This window comes from Sminthopsis crassicaudata, chromosome 5 (assembly GCF_048593235.1).
Source record: "Sminthopsis crassicaudata isolate SCR6 chromosome 5, ASM4859323v1, whole genome shotgun sequence".
In the NCBI taxonomy this organism is placed as follows: Eukaryota; Metazoa; Chordata; class Mammalia; order Dasyuromorphia; family Dasyuridae; genus Sminthopsis; species Sminthopsis crassicaudata.
Window position 1 is genome coordinate 187,074,879 of NC_133621.1, and position 25,698 is coordinate 187,100,576.

The 25,698-nt window shown below is 38.7% G+C and overlaps 1 protein-coding gene across 1 annotated transcript in view; it reads left to right on the forward strand.

Moving 5' to 3' along the window:
• CD9 (CD9 molecule) overlaps positions 1-25,698 on the forward strand; it is a 63,853-nt gene that overhangs the window by 15,648 nt on the left and 22,507 nt on the right. Inside the window, exon 2 of the mRNA XM_074269041.1 lies at positions 24,752-24,854. Within this exon, the coding sequence (XP_074125142.1) occupies positions 24,752-24,854 (103 nt within the window). The remainder of the gene's footprint in view (positions 1-24,751; positions 24,855-25,698) is intronic.

Below are 25,698 nucleotides of genomic sequence, written 5' to 3' on the forward strand. Positions count from 1 at the left end.
AATCTTGCCTTTGCCCCTCTGGCCTTTGAAGCATCCTGGACAGGGCACATAACTTCAAAAGTTTCCGGGTACTAACCAGACTGAATACAGAGAATTTTCTCATCTCACAGTTCTGTGAACCAGGTAATATTATATAATAATAAAAGAACAGGTGAAGTGTTTCTACCTCTTATCCTCGTAGTGCTCTGTACAGCTCATGTATCCTCAGTTTCCAAAGGATTTAAAGCGAAGCTTCTCAGAACCGAAGGGTGTGGTGGGCATGTGGAGCCTTTCACAAGGAATTACACAAGAGAAATGGCATAATGCCTCCTCGGAGAGACACATGGGTAATTGCAAAAGAAGGTGGACTGGTTCTATGGGGAAACCCCAGGCAAACTGCTGGCTAACCTGTGTGTTCCACCGGTGTGCAGGTGATGGCCAAAGACTGGGGAAAGAGGCTCCTGGCCAGTGTGGGAGGGAGAGGCTCCAGGGAATTCCCAGGAAGACTCGGAGCAGTCCCACAGAATGAGCCACAGGAGACCTGAGTCATTCCCGGAAGGGGCCGTGTCAGCGCTGTCACGGATACATTGGAGTATTTGCTTGGAAGGAGCAATAGTGGTCCTCTGCATCTCTGTCTGGCCAGTGCATTTGTACGTCACTCATCTCCTCCTTGAGGTCATGGGCCTCGTCCAGAACGGAGGACGGCAGCAATATCGCTCCACAACGAGGTTCTAGCAAGGGTTACAGCATTTCCTGAGGATTCTACTCCCACAAGGAACAGAGTTCCCAAGGCAGAAAGGTAGGAAATAAGTCAGATGAGGTGAGAAAAGGCTGTGTATCCACCATCTTTCCTGACTTACTCCTACCACGTGAACTTGACTGCCTCTTGTTGTTCAGTCGTGTCTGACTCTTTATGACTCCATTGGTAGTTTTTCTTTGGCAGAGATACTGGAAGAGTCAGGAAGATGAGTCTTCCAGATTCTAGACCGTGGTGTTCTACCACCTGCACCCCAGCTTCCTTCCACTTTCCTCCTGGACCTTTGGAAGTAGCCAGTCTCAGAGCCCAGAGGTCTAGAAGTGTCGCAGTAAGCATCCTCTCCACATCCTCTAGCTCCTGCTTATCAGATTCCAGTGAGGAGCCCTGTACTTCCCAAAGCAGTCCCTGGCACTGCTGCAGAGCTTGGGTTGTTAGGAACATTTTCCCCACAGGAAACTTCAATCTGCCTCTCTGCAATTTTAACCGCTTGAGGACAAGTCCAACCCATCTTCCCATAATAGCCTTTCAAATACTTGGAAGATCACCGTCATGTTTCCCTTTAGTTTTCTTGTGGTTAATTTACATGAGGTTAGTGGGAATTTTTGGAGGTTTTGTGTTGTTTTTGTTTGAACTAGGTCTGTTTTCATCAGTAGAGGGAACTCCCAGTAGGAAAACTTCCTCTACCAAAATGCAGATCAGCAACTGCTTTCCATCTCCGGTGGTCCTGATCCATATCTGGCCCCTGGACCCAGATGGCTCTGGAGGGGAAAATGAGGCAGGTGACCTTTGCAACCCTCCCTCACTTACATCCAGCTCACTTGCAAGTCACAGCATCCCCTCCCTGATGTCATGGTCCTTGAGAATGAAGGATAAACAGCAATAGAAAGTTGCATGGTGGGCCTTAAGAAGTAAAAAGGCACACACTCAGATGGAATTTGGCTCTGGGTCTTTCTAACTCCATTAGGCCATGTTGCCCCTCTCCTATTAAAATCCTCCAACAATTGCCTCATCTTTCCATCTCACATGAGTAAAGTAGGAGCCAAAATAGATCAGAACCAAAACCAGAAAGTAATTGAGAGCACTAGTCAATCAGCCATCATTTGAATGATGAACTCAGAAGCCAGATTGTAGAGGGTTTAGGATGGAGTGGGGAAGGGAAAGTCTCTGACTTAGCCAACAAGTGGGAAGAAGGATTAGAATGGTAGCTGGGAGGAAGAGTTGGATCAGGGGAAAGATTTGGATGGTTTTTTTGTTTTTTTTTTGTTTTTTTTATGGATGGAGAAGACAAAGTGTTTGTAGGCAACAAAGTAGCCTTTAGGGGCGGAGCCAAGATGGCGGAGAAGAAACACACTACTCAGTGAACGTCCTCACTCCCTCACAACCAATTAGATAAATTAAGTCTCAAAATTAGCTCAGGACTGATAGATACCACAAGGACTGGAAGCACGACTTACCAGCTGAAGAGAATCTGGAGTTTCAACAGGAAAGGTCAGTTCTCAGGGGAGGAATAAGAAAGACCAGCACAGACGGTGGGGTAGGGGCACACTGCGCCCATTGCGCTGGGAGGGGCTCTGGGATCAGAGAAGCCACTGAGGTAAAGGAATCTGGCACAGGCTGTTAGCTCTTCTCTGCTAATTATTTAGCAGTTCAGAAGAGAAAGCCAAAATATTTTAAAACTCAGATTAGATTTCCCCCCCCCCCACCCTGGGGCAGACTCAGCACCAGGGGGTGTGGCCTCAGCTACCTCCTGAGAATGGTTAAGAGACGGACAAGTGGGTGGATACGGCCCAAGGCAACACACACTGCCTAGCTTAGCTGGAGGGAGTGGAACTCAGCTCCAGGAAGTCCCAGAGAAGCGGAACCTTTGAACTAGGGACCGTGGTTTCTGGCAGACACTTCCAGTTTGAGCACAGGGGCTTCTCACGTCACCTGCTGCAGACGTCCACTCCCCACCCGGACACATAGGCTGAGCTTCTTGCTGTCTTCACTATTCTACGCCCTCAAAGCACAGCAGTGCTAATCACCTCTGAGGCGCTTCCAGGGAGGGGGTGGGGAACTCTCTCCCAGAGCTCTCTCTTAGCGCGGGCGCGGGGGCCGCTGCATCCATCCGGTCTGGGAGGAAGCTGGTAAAGAAGTAAATAATTTCCTACCCCAGGGACAGACCCCAAAACATTTTTTAAGTATGAGCAAAAAAGCTAGAAAAACTATAGATTCTTTCTATACAGAGAAAGAGCGGGTACCCAACCCCGAGGAAGTTAACAGTAAAGATTCAGAAGATAACAACCTAAAGGGAAACGATTCCTGCCCCCCATCACATAACTCTCTCCTAGAAGAAGCTCTTAAAAAATTGAGGGAGATTGAAGAAAAATGGGGCAAGGAAAGGGAAGTTATGACAGAAAATAACAACGTCCTGAAATTGGAGTTGGAAAAAATAAAGAATTCACAGGAGATGCAGGGAAACAAAATTAGTGAATTAGAAAAGGTTAAAAAAACACAGGAAAGTAGGATTTCTGAATTGGAAAAGATAAAAAAGTCTCAAGAAAATAGAATTTCTGAATTGGAAAAAGAAAATAATTCTCAAAAAAAAAAAATTAGGGAAATGGAAAAAAATTCAATAGAGCAAAATAATTCATTTAAAAACGAAATTGGGCATTTACAAAAAGAACTAAAAACTGTGAAAGAAGAAAATAACTCCTTAAAAGTCAGGATGGAACAAATAGAAATGAATGATTCACAGAGAACCCAAGAATCAGTCAAACAAAACAAAAAAAATGAGAAGCTGGAGAACAACGTCAAATACTTACTGGGAAAATCTATAGACCTGGAAAATAGATCTAGGAGAGATAATCTGCGGATTATTGGACTTCCAGAAAACTATGACCAAAAAAAGAGCCTAGATTCTATTTTACAGGAAATTATCAAAGAGAACTGTCCAGAGATAATAGAAACAGAAGGGAAAGTAGATGTGGAAAGAATTCATCGAACTCCTTCTGAAATAGACCCTAAAAAAAGAACACCACGGAATATTGTGGCTAAGCTGCAGAATTACCACACAAAGGAGAAAATCCTGCAAGCAGCTAGAAAAAAACAATTTAAATACCAAGGTGCCACAATAAGGGTCACCCAAGATCTGGCTGCCTCCACATTAAAAGATAGAAGGGCCTGGAACCTGATATTCCGTAAGGCAAAAGATCAAGGACTGCAACCAAGAATGAACTACCCAGCTAAGTTTAGCATCTTTTTCCACGGAAGAAGATGGTCATTCAATGAAACAGAGGAATTCTATATGTTTCTAAGAAAAAAACCAGACTTAAACAAAAAATTTGATCTACATCCACAAGACTGAAGAGAAACAGAAAAAGGTACACAGAACCCTTGAGAACTGTAACTCTGTTGTGGGTATATAAAAAATACTCAAGGATAATTTGATTTTACTGATATAAAAGAAAAAAAGGGGGGTGTAGTAAAGGGAAGGAGGTCGGTTCAGAAAAAGGGGAAGGAGTGATAAAAAGAGGGAAACTACATCCCAGGAAGAGACATAGAAAATACACCATATCTGAGGGAACTTAGTGAGGGGGAGAATCATTGTGTGAATCTTACTCTCATCAGAAGAGGCTCAAAGAGTAAATAATTAACATATTTGTTTTTCAGAGAATTTTCTCTCACCTCATTAAAAGGGGGGAGAGGAAAAGGGAAAAGGAAAAGGGGAATAAGTGAAGGGACTTGGAGGGAGGGGGGAGGGATCCTAAAAAAAAAAAAAAAGAGGGAGGGTTGCGCGTCACAAGGGGGGTCTGTAAATTAAATATCGGGGAGGGGGATCAGGGGGGTCAAGGGAAAAAAGCATAATCTGGGGATAATACGATGGCAGGAAATACAGAATTAGTAATTTTAACTGTAAATGTAAATGGGATGAACGATCCCATCAAACGGAGACGGATAGTAGATTGGATCAAAAAGCAGAACCCTACAATATGTTGCCTACAGGAAACACACTTAAAGCAGGGAGATACATACAGAGTAAAGGTAAAAGGTTGGAACAGAGCCTATTATGCTTCAGGTAAAGCCAAAAAAGCAGGGGTAGCTATCCTTATCTCAGATCAAGCAAAAGCAGAAGTAGATCTCGTTAAAAAAGATAAGGAAGGAAACTATGTCCTGCTGAAAGGTAGCATAAATAATGAAGCCATATCAATACTAAACATATATGCACCAAGTGGTATAGCATCTAACTTTCTAAAGGAAAAGTTAAGAGAACTGCAAGAAGAAATAGACAGTAAAAGTATAATAGTGGGAGATCTCAACCTTGCACTCTCAGATTTAGACAAATCAAACCACAAAACAAACAAGAAAGAAATTAAAAAAGTAAATAGAACATTAGAAAAACTAGGTATGATAGACCTTTGGAGAAAACTGAATGGCAATAGGAAGGAATATACTTTCTTCTCAGCAGTTCATGGATCCTATACAAAAATTGACCATATATTAGGACATAAAGATCTCAAAATTAAATGTAGGAAGGCAGAAATAATAAATGCCTTCTTCTCAGATCACAATGCAATAAAAGCTACATTCAGTAAAAAGTTAGGGGTAAATAGACCAAAAAGTAATTGGAAACTGAATAATCTCATCTTAAAGAATGACTGGGTGAAAGAGCAAATTATAGAAACAATTAACAATTTCACCCAAGATAATGATAATGATGAGACATCATATCAAAATCTTTGGGATGCAGCTAAAGCGGTAATAAGGGGAAATTTTATATCTTTAGAGGCTTATTTGAAGAAAATTGAGAAAGAGAAGATTAACGAATTGGGCTTACAACTTAAAAGGCTAGAAAAAGACCAAATTATAAACCCCCAACCAAAAATTAAACTCGAAATACAAAAATTAAAAGGAGAAATCAATAAAATTGAAAGTAAAAAAACTATTGAATTAATAAATAAAACCAAGAGTTGGTTTTATGAAAAAGCCAATAAAATAGATAAACCTTTGGTAAATTTGATCAAAAAAAAGAAAGAGGAAAATCAAATTGATAGTCTTACAAATGAAAAGGGGGATCTTTCCACCAATGAAGAGGAAATTAGAGAAATAATAAGGAGTTACTTTGCCCAACTTTATGCCAATAAATTTGATAACTTAAGTGAAATGGATGACTTCCTCCAAAAATATAGGCTCCCTAGATTAACAGAGGAGGAGATAAATTGCTTAAATAGTCCCATTTCAGAAAAAGAAATAGAACAAGCTATTAATCAACTCCCCAGGAAAAAATCCCCAGGGCCAGATGGATTCACATGTGAATTCTACCAAACATTTAAAGAACAATTAGCCCCAATGTTATATAAATTATTTGAAAAAATAGGGGATGAAGGAGTCCTACCAAATTCCTTTTATGACACAGACATGGTACTGATACCTAAACCTGGTAGATCGAAAACTGAGAAAGAAAATTATAGACCAATCTCCTTAATGAATATTGATGCTAAAATCTTAAATAAGATATTAGCAAAAAGACTTCAGAAAATCATCTCCAAGATAATACACTATGATCAAGTAGGATTTATTCCAGGAATGCAGGGCTGGTTTAATATTAGGAAAACTATTAATATAATTGACCATATTAATAATCAAATTAATAAGAACCATATGATCATCTCAATAGATGCAGAAAAAGCATTTGACAAAATCCAACATCCATTCCTACTAAAAACTCTTGAGAGTATAGGAATAAACGGATTATTCCTTAGAATAATCAGGAGTATATATTTAAGACCGTCAGTAAGCATAATATGCAATAGAAATAAACTGCAACCTTTCCCAGTAAGATCAGGAGTGAAACAAGGTTGCCCACTATCACCATTACTATTCAATATAGTACTAGAAACGCTAGCCTCGGCAATAAGAGCCGAGAAAGAGATTCAAGGAATTAGAGTAGGAAATGAGGAAATTAAACTATCACTTTTTGCAGATGACATGATGGTATACTTAGAGAACCCCAAAGACTCTGCTAAAAAGCTACTAGAAATAATTCAAAATTTCAGCAAAGTGGCAGGATACAAAATAAATCCACATAAATCCTCGGCATTTTTATATATCACTAACAAAATGCAACAGCAAGAGATACAAAGAGAAATTCCATTCCAAACAAATGTTGATAGTATAAAATATTTGGGAATCCATCTACCAAAGAAAAGTCAGGAATTATATGAGAAAAATTACAAAACACTTGCCACAAAAATAAAATCAGATTTAAATAATTGGAAAGACATTCAGTGCTCTTGGATAGGCCGAGCGAATATAATAAAGATGACAATACTCCCCAAACTAATCTATTTATTTAGTGCTATACCAATCAGACTCCCAAGAAACTATTTTAATGACCTAGAAAAAATAACAACAAAATTCATATGGAAGAATAAAAGGTCAAGAATTGCAAGGGAAATAATGAAAAAAAACTCAGAGGAAGGTGGTCTAAGTGTACCTGATCTAAAGCTATATTATATAGCAGCAGTCACCAAAACCATTTGGTATTGGCTACAAAATAGACCGGTAGATCAGTGGAACAGATTAGATACAAAGGACAAAAAAGGGTACATCTATAGCAATCTAATCTTTGACAAACCCAAAGATTCCAACATTAGGGATAAAAATTCATTATTCGGAAAAAACTGTTGGGAAAACTGGAAATTAGTATGGCAGAAATTAGATATGGATCCACACTTAACACCATATACCAAGATAAGATCAAAATGGGTCCATGATTTAGGCATAAAGAGGGAGATAATAAATAGATTAGAGGAACAGAGGATAATCTACCTCTCAGACTTGTGGAGGAGGAAGGAATTTATGACCAGAGGAGAACCAGAGATCATTATTGATCACAAAATAGAAGATTTTGATTACATCAAACTAAAAAGTTTCTGTACAAATAATACTAATGCAAACAAGATTAGAAGGGAAATAACAAATTGGGAAAATATTTTTAAAAACAAAGGTTCTGACAAAGGTCTCATTTCCAAAATATATAGAGAACTGACCCAAATTTATAAGAAACCGAACCATTCTCCAATTGATAAATGGTCAAAGGATATGAACAGACAATTCTCAGAGGAAGAAATTGAAACTATATCCACTCACATGAAAGAGTGTTCCAAATCACTACTGATCAGAGAAATGCAAATTAAGACCACTCTGAGATACCACTACACACCTGTCAGATTGGCTAAGATGACAGGAACAAATAATGACAAATGTTGGAGGGGATGTGGGGAAATTGGGACACTAATACATTGCTGGTGGAGTTGTGAAAGAATCCAGCCATTCTGGAGAGCAATCTGGAATTATGCCCAAAAAGTTATCAAACTGTGCATACCCTTTGACCCAGCAGCGCTACTACTGGGATTATATCCCAAAGAAATACTAAAGAGCGGAAAGAGACATATATGTGCCAAAATGTTTGTGGCAGCTCTTTTTGTTGTAGCTAGAAACTGGAAGATGAATGGATGTCCATCAGTTGGAGAATGGTTGGGTAAATTGTGGTATATGAAAGTTATGGAATATTATTGCTCAGTAAGAAATGACCAGCAGGAGGAATACAGAGAGGGTTGGAGAGACTTAAATCAACTGATGCTGAGTGAAATGAGCAGAACCAGAAGATCACTGTATACTTCAACAACGATACTGTATGAGGATGTATTCTGATGGAAGTGGAAATCTTCAACATAAAGAAGATCCAACTCACTTCCAGTTGATCAATGATGGACAGAGGTAGATACACCCAGAGAAGAAACACTGGGAGGGGAATGTAAATTGTTAGCACTAATATCTGTCTGCCCAGGTTGCATGTATCTTCGGATTCTAATGTTTATTGTGCAACAAGAAAATGATATTCACACACATGTATCTTACTTAGACTATATTGTAACACATGTAAAATGTATGGTATTGCCTGTCGTCGGGGGGAGGGAATAAGGGAGGGGGGGTAATTTGGAAAAATGAATACAAGGGATAATATTATAAAATATATATATATATATAATAAAAAAAAAATTTAAAAAAAAAAATAAAAAAAAATAAAAAAAAAAAATAAAAAAAATAAAAAAAAAAAAAAAAAACAAAGTAGCCTTTAGATTTAAAGAGAGACTGGGAATGATGGGGCGGGGTGGGGGGCAATCTTCTGGAGAAGATGGGAGGAGATGAGATCAAGAGTCCACATATGTGCCTTAGCAAGGAGAAAGGCCCCTTCTTCACCTAAGACAGATAGGAAATGAGGCTCTCTGACAAGGACCTTAAGTTTTTTCAATGGAGTATAAAGTAAGGAGTCAGCTTGGTTATACAGTGGATAGACCAGAAGATCTGAATTCAAATGCAGGCCCACTTAACCCTGTGACACTGGGCAAGTCACTTAATCTGGTTTGCCTCAGTTTCCTCATCTGTGAAAAAGAACTGGAGAAGAACAATGGCATACCATTGTAGTATCTGCCAAGGAAACCCCAAGTGATGTCACAGAGACTGAGAACAGCAGGAGCTATAAACGAGGTCCTCAGCTTAAGAAAGCAGAGGGAGGGGGTGCTGTGGAAGACTTAATAAGGGGAGACCAGATTTGGGACAGCGCTTGTGAAAACTGACGTAAAAATAATTAGAAAAATTCCCTTTGTAGTGAGGGTCCAATTGGTATTAGGTAGATAATTTATAATGGATTCATGCAGCATATTTTAGTGGTTTTTTTTCAAGCAGCACAAACATTAAGATTGAAGAGGGGAGATGGTGGGAGTAATCCAGGATTGAGGTTGGCAGGGTATGATAAGTGCTTTACCAAGGGCTCAAGGTAGGGAAGGCAAGAGAGTGTAGCTAGTGCAGAGAAGGAAAGAGCTGAAGGCAATTTGTGCTATAAGAAATAATGAGCTCATTGATCATAGAAAAACATAGACTTGTATAAAATAGTGAAGATTAAAAGGAGCAGAACCGAGAAAATGTTATATACAATAACAGGAATATTATATTAAGAACAACTTTGATTAAGTCATTTTTTCTATTCTAAATACCCAAATTAATTACAAAAGATCTATGAAGGAAGATGCTATCTGCCTCCAGAGGAACAATTGAGAAGTAGAAGAATGTATAGAACGGTTTTGCATATAGATGTATGTATATGCATGTACATATTGTAGCCATCTCTAGGGCAAGCAGCAGTGAAGGAGGGAAGAAGAAAATTTACATGATAACATAAAAGAAACAGCAAATTGCAGTAGTTTTGCAATCATCTTTTTTATCCTACTATATTATGGAAACGCTTGTTTTATTTCATAAATAAAGTAAAAAAAAAAAAAAAAGAACTGGAAAGATTACAATGAGGATTAAAAAAAAAACAATTAGGAATCCTAAAGCATAGGAAAAAATAAAATTGTCTAAGATTGTGGTGAGGTGAAATACTTGTGGGTGAGGGAAAGATCAAAGATATAATCGCTCTGGATAGAACAGACAAGTAGGTCTTGGGAGCTGAGTGGATTAAGGAAGTGGGGTATTAATTTATTTGAGGGATCATCAAAATGTTTGTTGAATTTCCCTAGTATAAAGGGAAGATCTATGGTGGAGAGAGAAGGGGAGCCAAGCACTGGCTCGTTGAGCCTCATTTCTCACTGAGGAAGGAAAAAGACTGTCCTGAAAGTCACTGGGTAACTTGCCACCAGAATCTGAATTATTTGTATAATGTGCACCTCAAAGGAGAAGTTGCAGACTGAGGTGATAGAGGGAAAACCTGGAAATGGCCAAGGAAAGTAAGGAGTATTCTGGAGCCAGAGGGAGAAGAAATGATAGCGAGATTAGTTATGGGGAGAGATAAGCAGAAGTTGGTCCTGGTGGAAAAAACCTTAAGGGAAACAGAACCAGGGATTTCGAGATAGATAGGCAGATTGAATTCCAAAGTGGAAGCTAGGAAGAAAGTCGCTGAGTTGCCCTCCTCTAAGGCCCAGTTTTCTGATCTGGTGCTGGGGGATAATTTAGGGTAAAGGACAGTAGAAATAGATAAGAAGATCCTTGTTGGCCCTGGTTCATATATCCATGGTCCTGAGGAGAAAATAAGTAATTATAATAACAATATATACATGTACCAGTGACTCCTCCTTCTTCAGCTGTTCTTCTAGACTTTTTGTCTGGCTCTCTGTTTTATCCTAAACATGTTCTATTTTGTTCTGTGTTTATTTGAGTTCTTTCCAGATTTTCTCCTCTCTCTCCTTTAGTTTTCAGCAGTCCCAAGGGTTGTTGGTCACATGTTTATTTTTCTTTTTCTATCCCCAGCTGAACTATGTCTTGAACAGAAATCAAAGATTTGTGTTTTTCTTGGGTGTTGGGTCTCCATGCGCTTAAAAATGTCCCACTTTAACATGGGTGACTGGTAAAATTGCTGCTGAAGTTCAGAAAGTTGAAGTGATTGCTGTGGTTACTGGGTTGGTGAGCGTTAGCATCCGGAGATCAGTCCAAGTCTGGTACTTTGTGTGGTTCCAAATACCCTTACACAGCCGGTACCTTCATGGATACTCCTTGAATTATGTAGGGGTTTCAGAATGTTTTGAATGCATTTTCTTAATTGAACCTCACTACCTGTGAAGATCGAAGGAACAATGAATGGCATTCTTCATTTTACTGAGGACTAATAGGAGTTTACTATTTGCTTGAGGGGCAGTGTTAATATAAGCAGATGGAGGGGTTTCCTATGAGTCAGCAAGATAAGAGTTTGAAACCTGCTTCAGATACTTACTAATATGATGACTTGGGACAGGTCATTTCATATTTTCTGCCTCAGTTTCCTCACTCATAAAATAATGTTAATAATACCTATCCCAAAGTTGTGAGATTCTAGTGATTTAACTGCTGTAAATGTACCTTGCAAAGGTTAAAAGGCCATATACATCATGTTTTTAGAGGGCCAAATGGGTGGTGGGACATTTACCTATATTTTTGCTGTATCTAAGTTAGATCCTTCCTGCCTCGAGGGACTGAATTCATGGTTCTGGGGTAACTGGGAAGTTTGTGCTGTTACCCACTTTTTCCATCTTTCTTCCCACCCACCACCAGCCTTGCAGGCTGGTGTCCTGAATTTCCCAGTATTTTTAACTGCCTTCCCTAATAGAATAAAATCTACTCAGTCTCTAAGTGTATCACTGCTATCTTGTCCCATCCTCTCAAGCACTTTATCCAACTGCAGCATCTCTCTTCTTCCTTCCCTTCTCCTCCTCACCATGTGTCCCTGTCCCCATTCTTTAAGGTCAGATTAGCAAAAGAAATAATACCTTCAGTAGGGTTTAGTCAGGATTTAGAAGAAAATTTTCTGCAAAACATGCTGATTCCAACTCTGTACTTTCTATTTTTTAAGAAGCAAACTTTTGCCTTAACTCTGAGGCAGCTAAATTCAAAGTAAACACCTATGGACAACTGCTTTCTGCATCTGTTTTCAATACACATTCTAGGCTCTAGGCTGATCCCAGAACAAAGTAGTACATCATGGCTTCCATTCTGAAGAATGGAAGTGGATTTTTGTATACTATAAAGGCTTGGGTATGGAAACTATCTATTAAAATCAACATAGAAATTACACACAATCCAGGATATGGATAAGGAAGAAACCGAAGAAAACTGCTAATTAGAAAGGGTTTGGGAAGTTTTGCTCTAAGGAGATAGCTAATTTCAACAGATTTGCCTTGGAGAACAGATTTCACAAGAAGGATAGGTAAGGTCCCATGGAATAAATTCAAAGGAGAAGTCACCTTCCAGTGTAACCTTAAGCCTCATTAAGAGAGACACACACAGGACTAGATAGGTCACAGTTCCAGCGGCGATCGCCCTGGTCAAATGACATCTGAAGAATGTTAAGTTCCAAACACCATATTTGAGGAAGAAATCCAATAAGGGGGAGTATATCTTAAAGATAGGGACAGAACTGGACTCCGTGCCATGTAAGAGTCAAAGAGCAATTACTCTGCTTTTGAGAGCAAACAAGGAGTAGATGGAAAGGGTAGAAGTCTCAGAGAGAAAGACCTAGGTCTGATGGGAGGAAAAACTTCCTAAATAATTAAAATGGAAAACCCCAAGTGGTTTTCTTTCTCTAAAGGGCGAGTGAATACTGGATGACCTCATAAGAATAATTAACATTTATATAGTACTTTTAAGATTTGCAAAGCAATACTTGGAGCCTTGACTACAACTTGTTTGAGGGACCCTTGCCATATCCTCCATCTACTAGTAAGGCAAGCTATGAATTTCTTTTCCGGATTCTAGACCCAGCACTCTCTCCACAATACCACTGAACTGTCTGTGTGGTGGCCATATGTTCCAGGGTAGATTATTGTTCAGATGTGGGTTGGACTCCTTGGGTTAAGATATTTCTTCTAACTGACATTTTGTGGTTCTTTGATAAAGCTAAACCTGTTTTTTATTGACATGTGTAATTTTTCCTCTTCATTTGCCCCCAGATTCCTAATCTTTTACCCCCTCCATCCACACCTACTTCAAGTATTTCTTTTGAACTGGCTGACTGAATAGAAATACTTACTCACATTCTAAATAGAAACCAGTTTTGCAACTTTTGTACTGCCAGATGACCCAAATTTCCATAATACTTTAAAAAAAAATTAAGTCCCATTTTGCAATGGAAACTTGTTTCTAATTTCAACTTTGTTGCAGTTTGATTTTTGATCTTAAAAAGTTTGATTCATATTTTTTAAAAATGAGGTAAATCTTTCAAATATATTATTTTATGTACTTGGGGGAAAAATAAAATATTTTACCCTATTTTTTTTAAATGAATGCTGCTTTTGGCTCAGCTTAAATATACTTAGAGAAGTAAGGGAATAGATAGAGGAATAACTTAAGAAATGGTGAGCTAGTGCTTATTTTGGAACTTTTTTGGTTTGCCAAAGTTGAAATGACTCATGAATATAAACTTAATATGGCTTGGCCACTCTCAAACTATTTAGTTGGGTGAGTAGAAAGCTTCATGGCCTGAAACTCAGGAGATCCAGGTCTGTCTAATGGGGGATCTAGGAGGGGATTATGCTTCCAGTATAGATTGAACTAGCGGTCCATTTGAAAATTCAGTGACTAAATTCTGCAACTGCCAGCTATGTGATTTAAATCAAGTGCTTTTAACCTTCCTGAGTTTATTCCCTTATCTTCAAAGGCTTCACCAAACCATCCAAAGAGAGCCTTCTAAAATAATCTAGCACCCAGACATTAGGTTTCTTGCCATCTTGAACCTGCCTTGGTACCATGAAATCAGATATCATACTCAACCCAAAGCCAAGTGTCCATTCCACATTCAGGTAATCTGGCTACCTGTTGTTCCTGTCACTTTGGGATGAGAAAGGAAATGGGCTCTAAGTGCCAAGGGAGAAAAATCCCACAGCTAGCTAGTGGGAGACCCTAGAACAAAAGCCAGAAATCCTAGGTTCTTTATTCTCTTTCCACATCTTTATAGTTTAGGGAGTCCTTCAATTCCCAATATTTCTCCTGAACCCCAGTTCCACATCCCTAGCTCCCTGCTCATCTTCTGCCTGGACTGCCCATCTCATCTAAGAGTTCTTCAGTGAAACTCATTTCCTTCATCTGCCCACACTGACTCTTTCTCCAGACTTCCCAAGTGTTGTTGAGTGTACCCCCATCCTTTTCAGTCACCCAGGAGTCATCTTTAATTCTGTCTTCTTCTTCACCTCCCCTTTCCAATCAATTGTCAAGTTTTGTCTATCTACGTGGCAGCCATTAATTCAGAGCTTTCTTACCTCTTGCTGGACTATTCCATAAGCTGCTGGATCCATTCTTTTCCTTTCCATGGGAACATAGTCTAGCCCCTTTATTTTACAAAGCTCTGATTTGCTCAAGTTCCTGCAGCAAAATGGCAAAGCTGATTTTTGAATTTGGGCTTAGTGCTCTTTCCACTCTATTGTACTCTCCACACAACTATCCAAAATAATCTTTATTTTTTAATTTTAATTTTAATTTTTTTTATTTTTCCAAATACATGCAAAGATAGTTTTCAACAGTTATTGCAAAACTGGCAAAATCTTGCATTCCAAATTTTTCTCCCTTCCTAAGATAGTAAGCAGTCTGATATAGGCTAAACATGTGTACTTCTTCTAAATAGACCAAATAATCTTTCTAAAACACAAGTTGAACTATATTCTCTGGCTCAAGAATCTTCAGTGGCTCCCTAGTCTCTTTAGGCTAAGATACAATCAATCCTATTAGTATGGCCTTTTAAAATCATTCTGAGACTGGCTCCATTCTGCCTTTTCAGATTAATATGGCTTTCCTTCATTTCCCTTCCTAAATTTAAGCCTAAGTAATCTATTTCCTTTTCCCAGATCTGGACATCTTTGATCTCCCCTACTAAATTTAAGTCTAATTGATCTACTTCCTATTTACAAACCTTGGCACACTAGTTCCTGCCATTCATTAGAATTGATATATTATTTCCCATGCCTGAAAATAAGCTTTATTCCTCTTCACTTTTAAAATTTCTAGCTTCCTTCAAGATTTAAGGAAAATATAGCAATTATCTATGTAACCATGATTAAAATAAATTTTCTTGTCTTAGTCATTTTTTCATTCATGTGCCATATATGATCCCATTTCAGGTTTTCTCAGCAAAGATACTGGAAGGGTTTTACATTTCCTTCTGCAGCTCATTTTACAGATGAGGAAACTGAGGCAAACAATTAAATGACTTACCCAGGGTGACATAGCTTGTAAGTGTCTGAGACTGGATTTGAACTCAGTCTTCTGACTCCAGGCTCAGAACTCTGTACCTTTTGCCATCTAGTTGGCAAACAAGATTCAAAATAAATGAAAGATAATTTAGAAAGAAGGCCTTAGCATCTAGGGAGATTTGTGTTAAGAGAACCTGAGCTGTAATTTCAAGGGAACTAGGCCATCTGAAAGGCCACGATGAGGAGGGAATAGATCCCAGCCATGGGATGTGGTCATTACATAGGGATGGTGACATAAGTTAGGGGCTCGCCTAATTGAGGCTAGTTTGGCTAGACTACAGAGTGCACAAAGGGAAGCAATATTTAACAAAGCTGGAAAGGCAAGGTGGAGCCAGATTTGTAACATTCTTTAAATGCCCACCAAAGGCCTTTATATGATTATAAAGGGAATAGACTTTGAGCAGGGGAGTGACACATTCAGACCTGCATTTTAGGAAAAATGACTTCAGTGGAAGAACCAATAATTATAATTATTAACTACAATAAGCAGTATATAGCACCTTGTTTTCAGTTTGGGATTTTCTTGGCAAAGATGCTGAAATGCTTTGCCATTTCCTTTGCCAGTATATTTTACAGAGGGGGAAACTGAGGTAAACCAGGGTTAAGCGACTTATCCTGCTAGTAAGAGTCTGAAGCTGGATTTTTAAGTTCACAAAGGAGTCTTCCTTACTACAGGCCTAGTGCTCTGTTCACTAGCTGCCCTATATAGCATTTCAAGGTTTACAAATTGCTTTTAAAAGCATTCCACTTTATTTCTCAGTGACAACCTTAAAATGTAGATGCTATAAATTACTATGACCATTTTACGGAGGAGAAAACTGAAGCAGCCAGAAATTAAATAACACAGCTAGTGTCTGAGGCTGGATATTGAACTGAGAGCTTCTTAACTCCGGGTCCAGCACTCTATCTACTGCATCATCTAAAAGGTGATTAGAAAGCTGCTGCAATGTTACAGGCAAGAAAATGAAGAGGGCCTGAAGGTAGCTCTGTGAGTAGGGAGGAGGTCACCTGCAGGCAGTAATGTGGAGGTAAAATAGGCAAGACTTAGCAAATGACAGATAAATGGGATGAGGAATAATGAGGAATTTGGGAGGACAGCTCCTGGGTGACCCTTGATGATAGTAGGGAAGTTTGGAAATTCAATGGAAAGATAGGACCATGGTCCAGCTAGAAGAAGCGAGGAAGGATGGGATGCACTGATCCTTTATCCCACAGACCGAGCACCCAAGAAGATGCTGCAAACATAGTGCAATTACCCAGAACAACATGAGAAGCTCTTACCCTTCCACCTTTTTTCTCCAGTGGCCAAATCAGCAAGTCTGTTGTTGGTATGTGCTCTGTGCTTTTCTCAGCAAAGATTATGGTTCTACTATGGTTAGGAAATAAAATGAAGTAGAATAAGCTAGTTCTAGCCTGAACTGTGACTGTAGTCTCCATTTCCTACTTGTCACATGATATAAATGTGACTTTAGAGCAAAAGCGGCTTTCTCCCTTCTGACCCCCGGGCTTAAATATTGCCTAAGAAGGCCAGACAGATAGTAATGCTCTGATGGCAGACAATAATGGAACAAGTATGAGAGGAAAGATGATGTAGTAAATTCTGGATTTGAAGCCTGACTTTGAATCCTATCTTCCATTTTTATCAGCTGTGTGACCAAAGTTGAGTCAAATGACTAACCTTTGAGTTTCGTTTTCTTCCTTGGGAAATGAGAATAATAGCATCTATTGTACCAACTTCGAAGGTTCCTTGGAAGATAAAATGAGATAATCTGTGTAAATAGCGCTATAGAAACTTAAAATATCAGCTATTGTTAAGGAGCATGACAACTATGTGCTGTCATTTTCACAGCCGAGTTTCATTTCATCACCTGCAGGCAATTTCTTAGCCTCTCAAAGTTCCATGTGTTTATTTTCTGAAGTTTTTATTATTATTATTATTCACTGAGTTTTTCATTTAAGGACAAAATTCTTTTTAAGGGAATACAGGTATTTTTCTGGACTCTAAACAAAATGGCAGCTTGAATCAGAATGTACCAGTTTGACTCTTTGAGAGTTTAAATATGGCATTTCTCATATCTTTCTAAAGTCAAAAAGGATCTTTGTTTTACTCTAGATACAGTAGGTTAGACTACAGATGAAGAAACTGAGACCCAGAGACCATTCGCCGTTCTACCTCATCTCACAGGCTGCCTGTCCCCTGTGTTTAGAATGCTTCCAGAACCTGGTAAAAACCTAGCAAATGGGCTAAATTAGGTTAAGGGTGACCAGAAGACCTCAGACGTTATCAGTGAGTTAAGGGAATGTCCTCCCCAAGCTCGTGAAGACTTTCCCTTGGTGGAATGGACAGATGAGAACAATTTATTTGACTATTTGCTCCGAGCTTGTTCAGACGTTGAAGATGCATCCCGGACCATCACCGTCCCCCTTGACTTTTCTCCTGCCACTGGACTTGAAAGATTTTGGAAGGCTGACAATGTGTACAACTCTGCCTCCCTTAAAGCCACTTCATGACCAAGTCAAAACATCTTGCATGATGTCATTATGGCTTCTCTTCAGAAACACGGATCGACAACAAAAACTTCTCTGAGTTACACAATGAGTATTTGTCAAAGGCAGGTTTCCATCACAAAGCCAGTTCTCTATCCACAGTTCCATGATGTCTCTTGCCTCATATACAGTAAGCACTTGAAAAAAGTTAAGTTCTTTAGTATAGTTTCTTTTATTTTGTGTTGGGGCCATGTTGTACTTGTTATTTTTGGAACCACTTACTGTTACCTTCCATTAGCCCTCTTTGTATGGCCTGGAAGAGAACTTCATGAGATTTAGAGTAAAAATGATGTCTTCAGTGGCAATCGTGGCATCTTCCCATTTGGCTTAGATCCTTAATTCAATTAGAAAAGGAAGCAAAGTTTGCCCATCCATCCATTAGAACTATGAGTTTCATGAGTCACAAATACCCCAACTCTTTCTCACTTCCCCTTCTTTTCGACTTCCTTTTAAGTTTACTCAGAAAGACTGGAACATAAGTCATTGTCCCGCTCCAGAACCATCTGTAACTAAGTACTTTAAGACAAACAGGCAATGGCACTATTAATTCTGGGAGTAGCATCCCAGGTAATGGGACCCCTATGCTCTGAATGTGGTTTTGCAGCTTCTCAGCATTTCTCAGAGCCCAGTGTGGCTCTGTAGGTTAAAAAAAAATTTAAAAAAAAAACTCTGAATTTTGGAGTCTGGGGATGGTGGTTTGAATCTAAGCCTTGTCCTTTGCTACCTAAGTGACTTTGGACAAGTCATTTAATCTGTTTCTACCTTGGTTTGTTATCCATGAGAAGCTTAATATTCTTCATTCAAAATTACATTATTTGAAGAGATCTTCTCCCAACCGTCTCATAGAGAACAAGACTGAGAGTCACAGAGATGTGATTTTATCTAAATTCACAAAAACTAATCAGTTGCCAAACTGGGATTGGAACTTGATTTCTACCTGACTCCTTCCAAGGCCACAACTACATCTTCATGTGTTGAGATATGAATAAAAAACACATAAAATCTTTTCATGGTGGATTTTTTTTTCTTATATTCCTCCATATGCCAAGAAAAACACTATAACTGGATAGTCAATAGCTTGCTAATAAGTAAAATGCTTGAAATGACCCAAGCCAGGGCTGCCCCCTTAATAGAGGTTCAGAGCAGGAAAGGATGGTCTTTCCCCAGGTCACCACTGCCCTGGCTATCAGCTGCGTTCCATCACAAGAGCACTACTGACTGAGGAAAAATATTTGTGGGCTGAAGTCTGTCCAGAAACCTGAGCCCTCTGCCAGGGCCCATAACTGTGTGTAGGGCTGTATCCTATTTGCTTTTTAGATGGTAACCTTTCAAATAAGGTAGCCAGGGGACTGAAAGAAGGAACCAGGAGAGACTTGTTTGTCACTTTTCCTTCTCTCCTTAGAAGCCACTATGAGTTTGTTCATTCTCCCTCCAGTTTCTGCTGTCCTTCCTGCTTCATTAGTACTGAAAATGAACCGCTTTGTTTAAAGAAGTGAATCAACTTTCTCAGAATCCCAGGGGAGCTCCCCTGTTACAGAAGTGTTTCCTTAAAATCCAATTCAGGGGCCTCTCAAGGCATCTAAGAATCATCTTCACACAGTTTTACTAGCCAGAACCCTGCACAAAGACTCATCAAATCTTGCCCCCAGAACTATATTAGCTATGTGATCCCAAGCAATTCCCTTTCTTTCAACCTCAAATTCCTCATCTGTGAAATGGGGATGTTGAACTAGTTGGTCCCATCCAGACCACATCTGTAATCTTGTTTTTCCTAAACAGTGTCATCAAGGTGAGAGGGTGAAAGTGTGAAATGTTTTTGCTTCTTTAAAAGAAGTGATGCTTTATTTTTCTTTATAAACAGGCCCATGGATCATTGTCTCTTTGCATGAATATTTGTAATTAAAATAAAAATTTAACCAATTTGGCTGATCTGAAAATCATCTGTTCCTTCAAATCTAATTTTCTTTTTCTTCAAGCTTCCTGCTATCAGATCTGATCACAAAGTTCAGTAGACTTGCGCTGATTCTGAGCAGTGGACCATTTAGTCTGCTGACCTGTGGTGGGGTTGACTAGTCAGTGTTCAAAGGACAATCCCAAGTGACCTTAACACTATGATTCACAGGAAAGGGGTTCCTATCACTGCTGAATGAATTCAAAATGCCTTCTTTTTTCAAATCACTTCCTTCTTTGATCCCCTTGAAAGGCATATTTAACCATGTTGTAATTCTCTGCCTTAATTGCTACCTGACCTTAATCACTGAGTGGGTTACAGTCTCAGTCACACTTGAAGCCCTTCGCTTAAAAAGGCCATGGCCTCCCCCTGCATCCAGGGCTATCTCCACTCTTCCTATATCTGTCTGGCCTCGGCACCCAGATGGCTCAGAGGAAAACGTGAGGCGGGTGACCTGGCCCAGCCCTCCTCACTTAAACTCAGTTCCGCCTCCATGTCACGGTATCCCCTCCCTGATGTCACTCACAGTCCTGTTTGAGAATGGACAAACTACAACAATATTTTACCATGATAATGCAGTATTGTAATTATACATATGGTGCATATATGTAATATTCTTCATTCAAAATTACATTATTTGAAGAGATTTTTCCCAACTATCTCATAGAGAACAAAACTGAGAGTCACAGAAATGTGTACATACATACACAGAAATGTATACATGCATATCTAGAGAGATAGTAAGCTATAAATTCTATGAAAGCATGGACTTTTTCTTATTTCAAGTTCATGGCCCTTCCAGCTCCTAAAACAGCATTTGTCATAAAATGTTTATTTTTTTTTAAAGTTTTATTTGACACTATCTCACCTCCCGAAAAAGAACTGATATTGACTGAATATAGACTGAAGCATATTATTTTTTTACTCTCCTTTCTATCCATCCTTTTTTTTTTTTTTTTTTTTTTTTTGAGTCTTACACAAAATGACTATTATGGAAATTTTTTACCTGCTTATCCATATATAACTTATTTCAGTTGTTTATCGTTTCAGTGAGGGAGAAGGAAGGGTTGGAATTTGGAACTCAAAACTTTAAAAACAAATGTTAAAATTGTTTTAACATGTAATTGGGGGATGATTTTTTTTTTTAAATACATGAACACATATTTTTGTGTTGACATTGTGCAACCCTTCTTCCATACTGTCCTATTTCTGGCAAAGACACTTTCGATCCTTCCTGTCTCCCAGGATCATAATCCTGTATTATTATCCTTTTCTCCTAACTTTTCTTCCATATGACGGAACCCTCCCACATCTGATCAGTGGACAAATCTTACCGTTTTTTCCTTTATGAGATCTCTCAGCCAAGTATTTTTTCAAGTGCCTACTGTGTGCCAGGAACTTTGATAAGTTTTGTTTTATTTTGTTTTTGCCATCAGGCTACATTTCTCTGAATTTCTCCATCATGGTCCTTGGATAATCAGCCTGGGAAATTCCCAAGATGTCTAGCCCCTCCTTCTGATTGGAAGGCTCCTCCCAGAACCTCCATTTAAGAAAGGCTTCCAGCCCAGCTCCATGTTCATTTCCCACCAGGCTGCATTCCTCTGGACTCTACCCATTTTAGCTTCCTTTTACCTGTTGTCTTCCCCTTTAGAGTATAATCTTATGTTTGTATTTGTATTCCTAGTGCTTAACCCTGTGCTTGGCCCACAGTAGGCCTTTAATAAGTATTTACTGACTGATACAAAGGACAGCACACAGTAGGTTCTTAAGTATTTATTAACTGACACAAAGGAAATCAAAAACAGTCCCTGCTTGGCCCACAATAGGCCTTTAATAAGTATTTACTGACTGATACAAAGGAAAGCACACAGTAGGTTCTTAAGTATTTATTAACTGACATAAAGGAAGTCAAAAACAGTCCCTGCTGTTGAGTCATTTCAATTGTGATCCCATTTAGGATTTTCTTGACAAAGACCCTGGAATGGCTTTTATTGCTGTTTAATTGATTCAAACTCCTTGTGAGCCTATTTGATAGATACTTTTTTAAAGATATTTGATAGACAGGTTTGAAAGATACTACCATGGTTTGCCATTTCCTTCTTCAGCTCATTTTACATATGTAGAAACTGAGGCAACAGGATTAAATGAGTTGCTCAGGGTCACGCAGCTAGGAAGGCTCTGAAGTCAAATTTGAACTCGGGTCCTCCTGACTCCAGAACTGTCTCTTAATCCCCTAGCTGGTGCCTTCCAGACCACTGCAGTAAAGTAAATGTCACATTAAAATGAGTCACATGAATTTTTTTGTTTCTCGGTGAATAAAAAAGTTACCATGTACTATAATATAGTATATTGTACAGAGCTTCTTAAACTTTTTCCACTTGTGACCTCTTTTGTCTGAACCCAGGTTTATAGCTATAAAAAGTAAGTATATAAATCAAACACTGATAATAAATCATAAAAAAATTTATTTTTTAAATTCTTTGGTATACATATAATTTTACCATTTATTAATGATAAAAGCTAATTTGTATACTCATGAGATAAATGTTCTTGCTTATTTTTACATGTAAAATTAAATTTTTGGAATATTTGATACCTTTTACTATTGCCAATTTTTTTGTGACCTTCACATTCGATTATGTAACCTTATTTGAGGTTGTGACCCACAGTTTAAGAAGTTTTGATGTGGTGTCCTGTAGTCTCAATAATATTACTGGCTAAAAAAAATCAACGTACATACCTTAATCTTAACAACTTTATTGCTAAACAATGCTGTCATCTGCACCTTCAGAAGTTATGTGTGGTCTTTTTGCTGGTGGGAGATCTTGACTCAGTATTGATGGCTGCTAACTGATCAGGATGGTTGCTGAAGTTTGGGCTACCGGCAATTTCTTAGAATAAAACAATGATCAACACATTCATTGGCTCCTCCTTTCACTTAAACACCTAGAGGCCATTATAAGGTTATTAACTGGCCTAATTTCAGTATTGTATCTTGGTTAAATGAAGAAGCCTGAGGGGAAGGGGAGATAAAACAGTCAGAATATGCACAGCATTTATGAATTAAATTGGCTGACATATGTGGATGCAATTCATGGTGCCCCCACACCATTCCAGTGGTAATACCAAAGGCTCCAGAATAGTGAAAAACAATAGTGAAAAAGCTTGAAATATTACAAGATGTGATGCAGAGATATAATGGGAGCACATGCAGTTGGAAAAAATGATGCTTATAAACTTGCTCAGCATAGAATTGCACAAGCCTTCAATTTGTTTAAAAAAAAAATTTAAACACAATACTTGCAAAATACAATAAAGCAAAATTCATTAAAACAAGATATTCCTATATAGTGCCTGGGACTCTGAAGTAAGGAAGGCAGGTAATATTGCCTTCATTTTTTACAGGAAACTTTTTCTGACTTCCCTGCCCCAAAATTGCTATCTTGTTTAACTGTTTTGCATTTATTTGTATTTGTTCTCTTTGTACTTATTGTACTTGTGGTTATTATACTTACTGTACCTGTATTCTTTTGGAATGTATGCTCCTTGCAAGTTGAGATTATTTCATTCTTTGAATTTGAAAGCCCAGATCTTGGCACAGGACCTAGCACAGTGTAGGTCATTAATAAAGACTTACTAGTTGACTGACCTTCTGGCCTTTTAACCATACTTAGGCAGATAATGGTGCCTTATTCTTTTTTGCTAAAAGTAGAAAGACTGAGGCAAACTAAAATCCAAGAATCCCTCTCTGTTTTTTCTCTCATGAGTATACAAATTCGCTTTTATCATTAATAAATGGTAAAATTATATGTATACCAAAGAATTTTAAAAATAAATTTCTTTATGATTTATTATCAGTGTTTGATTTGTATACTTACAAAAAGCTACCAAATCATCTTGGAACTTTCCCTATGGAGAAGATACATGTGACTTGGGAGTAGCATACTGAAAGGGGGCTCCTTTTCCCTTGCTGCTAGACAAATTTGATTTCAAGCAAAGACTATCCATAGCAAAGATCACTTGGTAAGGTGTTCATAAAATGTGAAGTAGGTAGCACAAATATTATTCCCATTATTATAGATGGGGGTTAAGTGACTTATCCAGGATCACCAGCTAGTAACAGTGTGAAGCTGGATTTGAACTCTCGAAGAGTTTTCTCAACTCCAGGCCTTGTACTCTATCCACTGAGCCACCCAGCTGTCAAGATTTTAGGTAGAGATCTCTAATGAATTAGCAGCTAGGATGGAGCAGGACAGGGATGGTTTGGAGCACATAGCACTAGAAAATCTGACTCAGAGTGATCTAAAGATAGTCAAGTTGCCACACACTGGGCAAGCCATCCATCCTCCATTTTCCCAAGGCTCAATTTCTCCATCTTTAAAATAAGATGCTTTTTTCTAGCTGGGCAAACATGATCTCATTGGTTAATATTTATTGGATCCCTACTAGAGAAAAATATTTTCATTTAGGATTCATGGGTTTGGTGGGAAGTAAGGTAAATAAGAGAGCTAAATAAGAGAGGCTAAGAGGAGCAAAACTAATTCTTTGATATTCATTCATTCGGACAATTTGGTCTTCAGATCGGCTGTGTTCATCCTCATCTGAGTGGTTGTGGGTAAAATTGGCCACCTAATAAATAACCTTCCCTGGCTTGTGGTAAAGAACCCTGATTAAGGAGAAAGCATTTTGATAGTATGACAATGCAGAACTCAGGAGTGTTATTCTCATAATAGCTATTAATGTGGGTGTGTCTTTTTTTCGTAGCTCGCAGGAATTGCGGTCCTCGCCATCGGCCTATGGCTCAGATTTGATTCTCAGACGAAGAGTATCTTTGAGCAGGAAGAAAACAACTCCACTTTCTATACAGGTAAGGCCAGAAAGGGAGGAAGAGGATGGGAACCTCCCAGCCGAAGAGAAGTGATCTCTCAGGGAAGAGATGGGGAGTGGGTCTCTTCTGCAGCTAACTATGTTTACTTAGTTCACTTTGTGGAATTTTCACTACTTTGTGGAATCATGGAGTTTAGCTGAAGGTAGGCCTTGGGAAGCAGCAGGATTATTTTTGAGCCAGAAATACTACATTGGTCACAGGAAGGTTGCTTGGACCTAAAAGGCTGAAAAAATCCTTCCCTATTGAATATTTCTTGACTCTGCTGTCTCTTTACCCAAATAACTCAGTGCATTTGATTCACAAGTATTTACCAGTATCCAAAGACAGGGAGGGAAGTGGGAAGGCTTTGTTGTCCCCTTTTTTTCCCCAAGTTAGGGAAGCTGAGACTCAGTTCAGATTTGTTTCCCAAGTCATTTTGTGGGAATAAATCAAAGACACTTCAAGAATGTAGACTTCATATTCAGATGTGAACCCCAGCATGTGTGTTTTAAGTTGCTTGTATTACATGGTAAAGATTTTAAATGGAAAGCTATAGGAAAGAAAGAAACAAGTAGTGATTAAACACCGACTTTGTGCCAGACACTGTGCTAAGCATTTTTACAAATATCATCTCCATCGGTCTTCATGAGAGCCGAGAAGTAGGAACTATTATTATCTCCATTTTACAGTTGAGGAAACAGGTTAAGGGCCCAAGATCACACCCTTAGTAAGTGTCTAAGGCTTGAATTAACTCAGTGTTCTATCCATTTTGACACCTAACTTCATGGGGACATTTGAACAAATAAAAATGAAAGTTTTTCCTACATGGATATGTATGTACCTC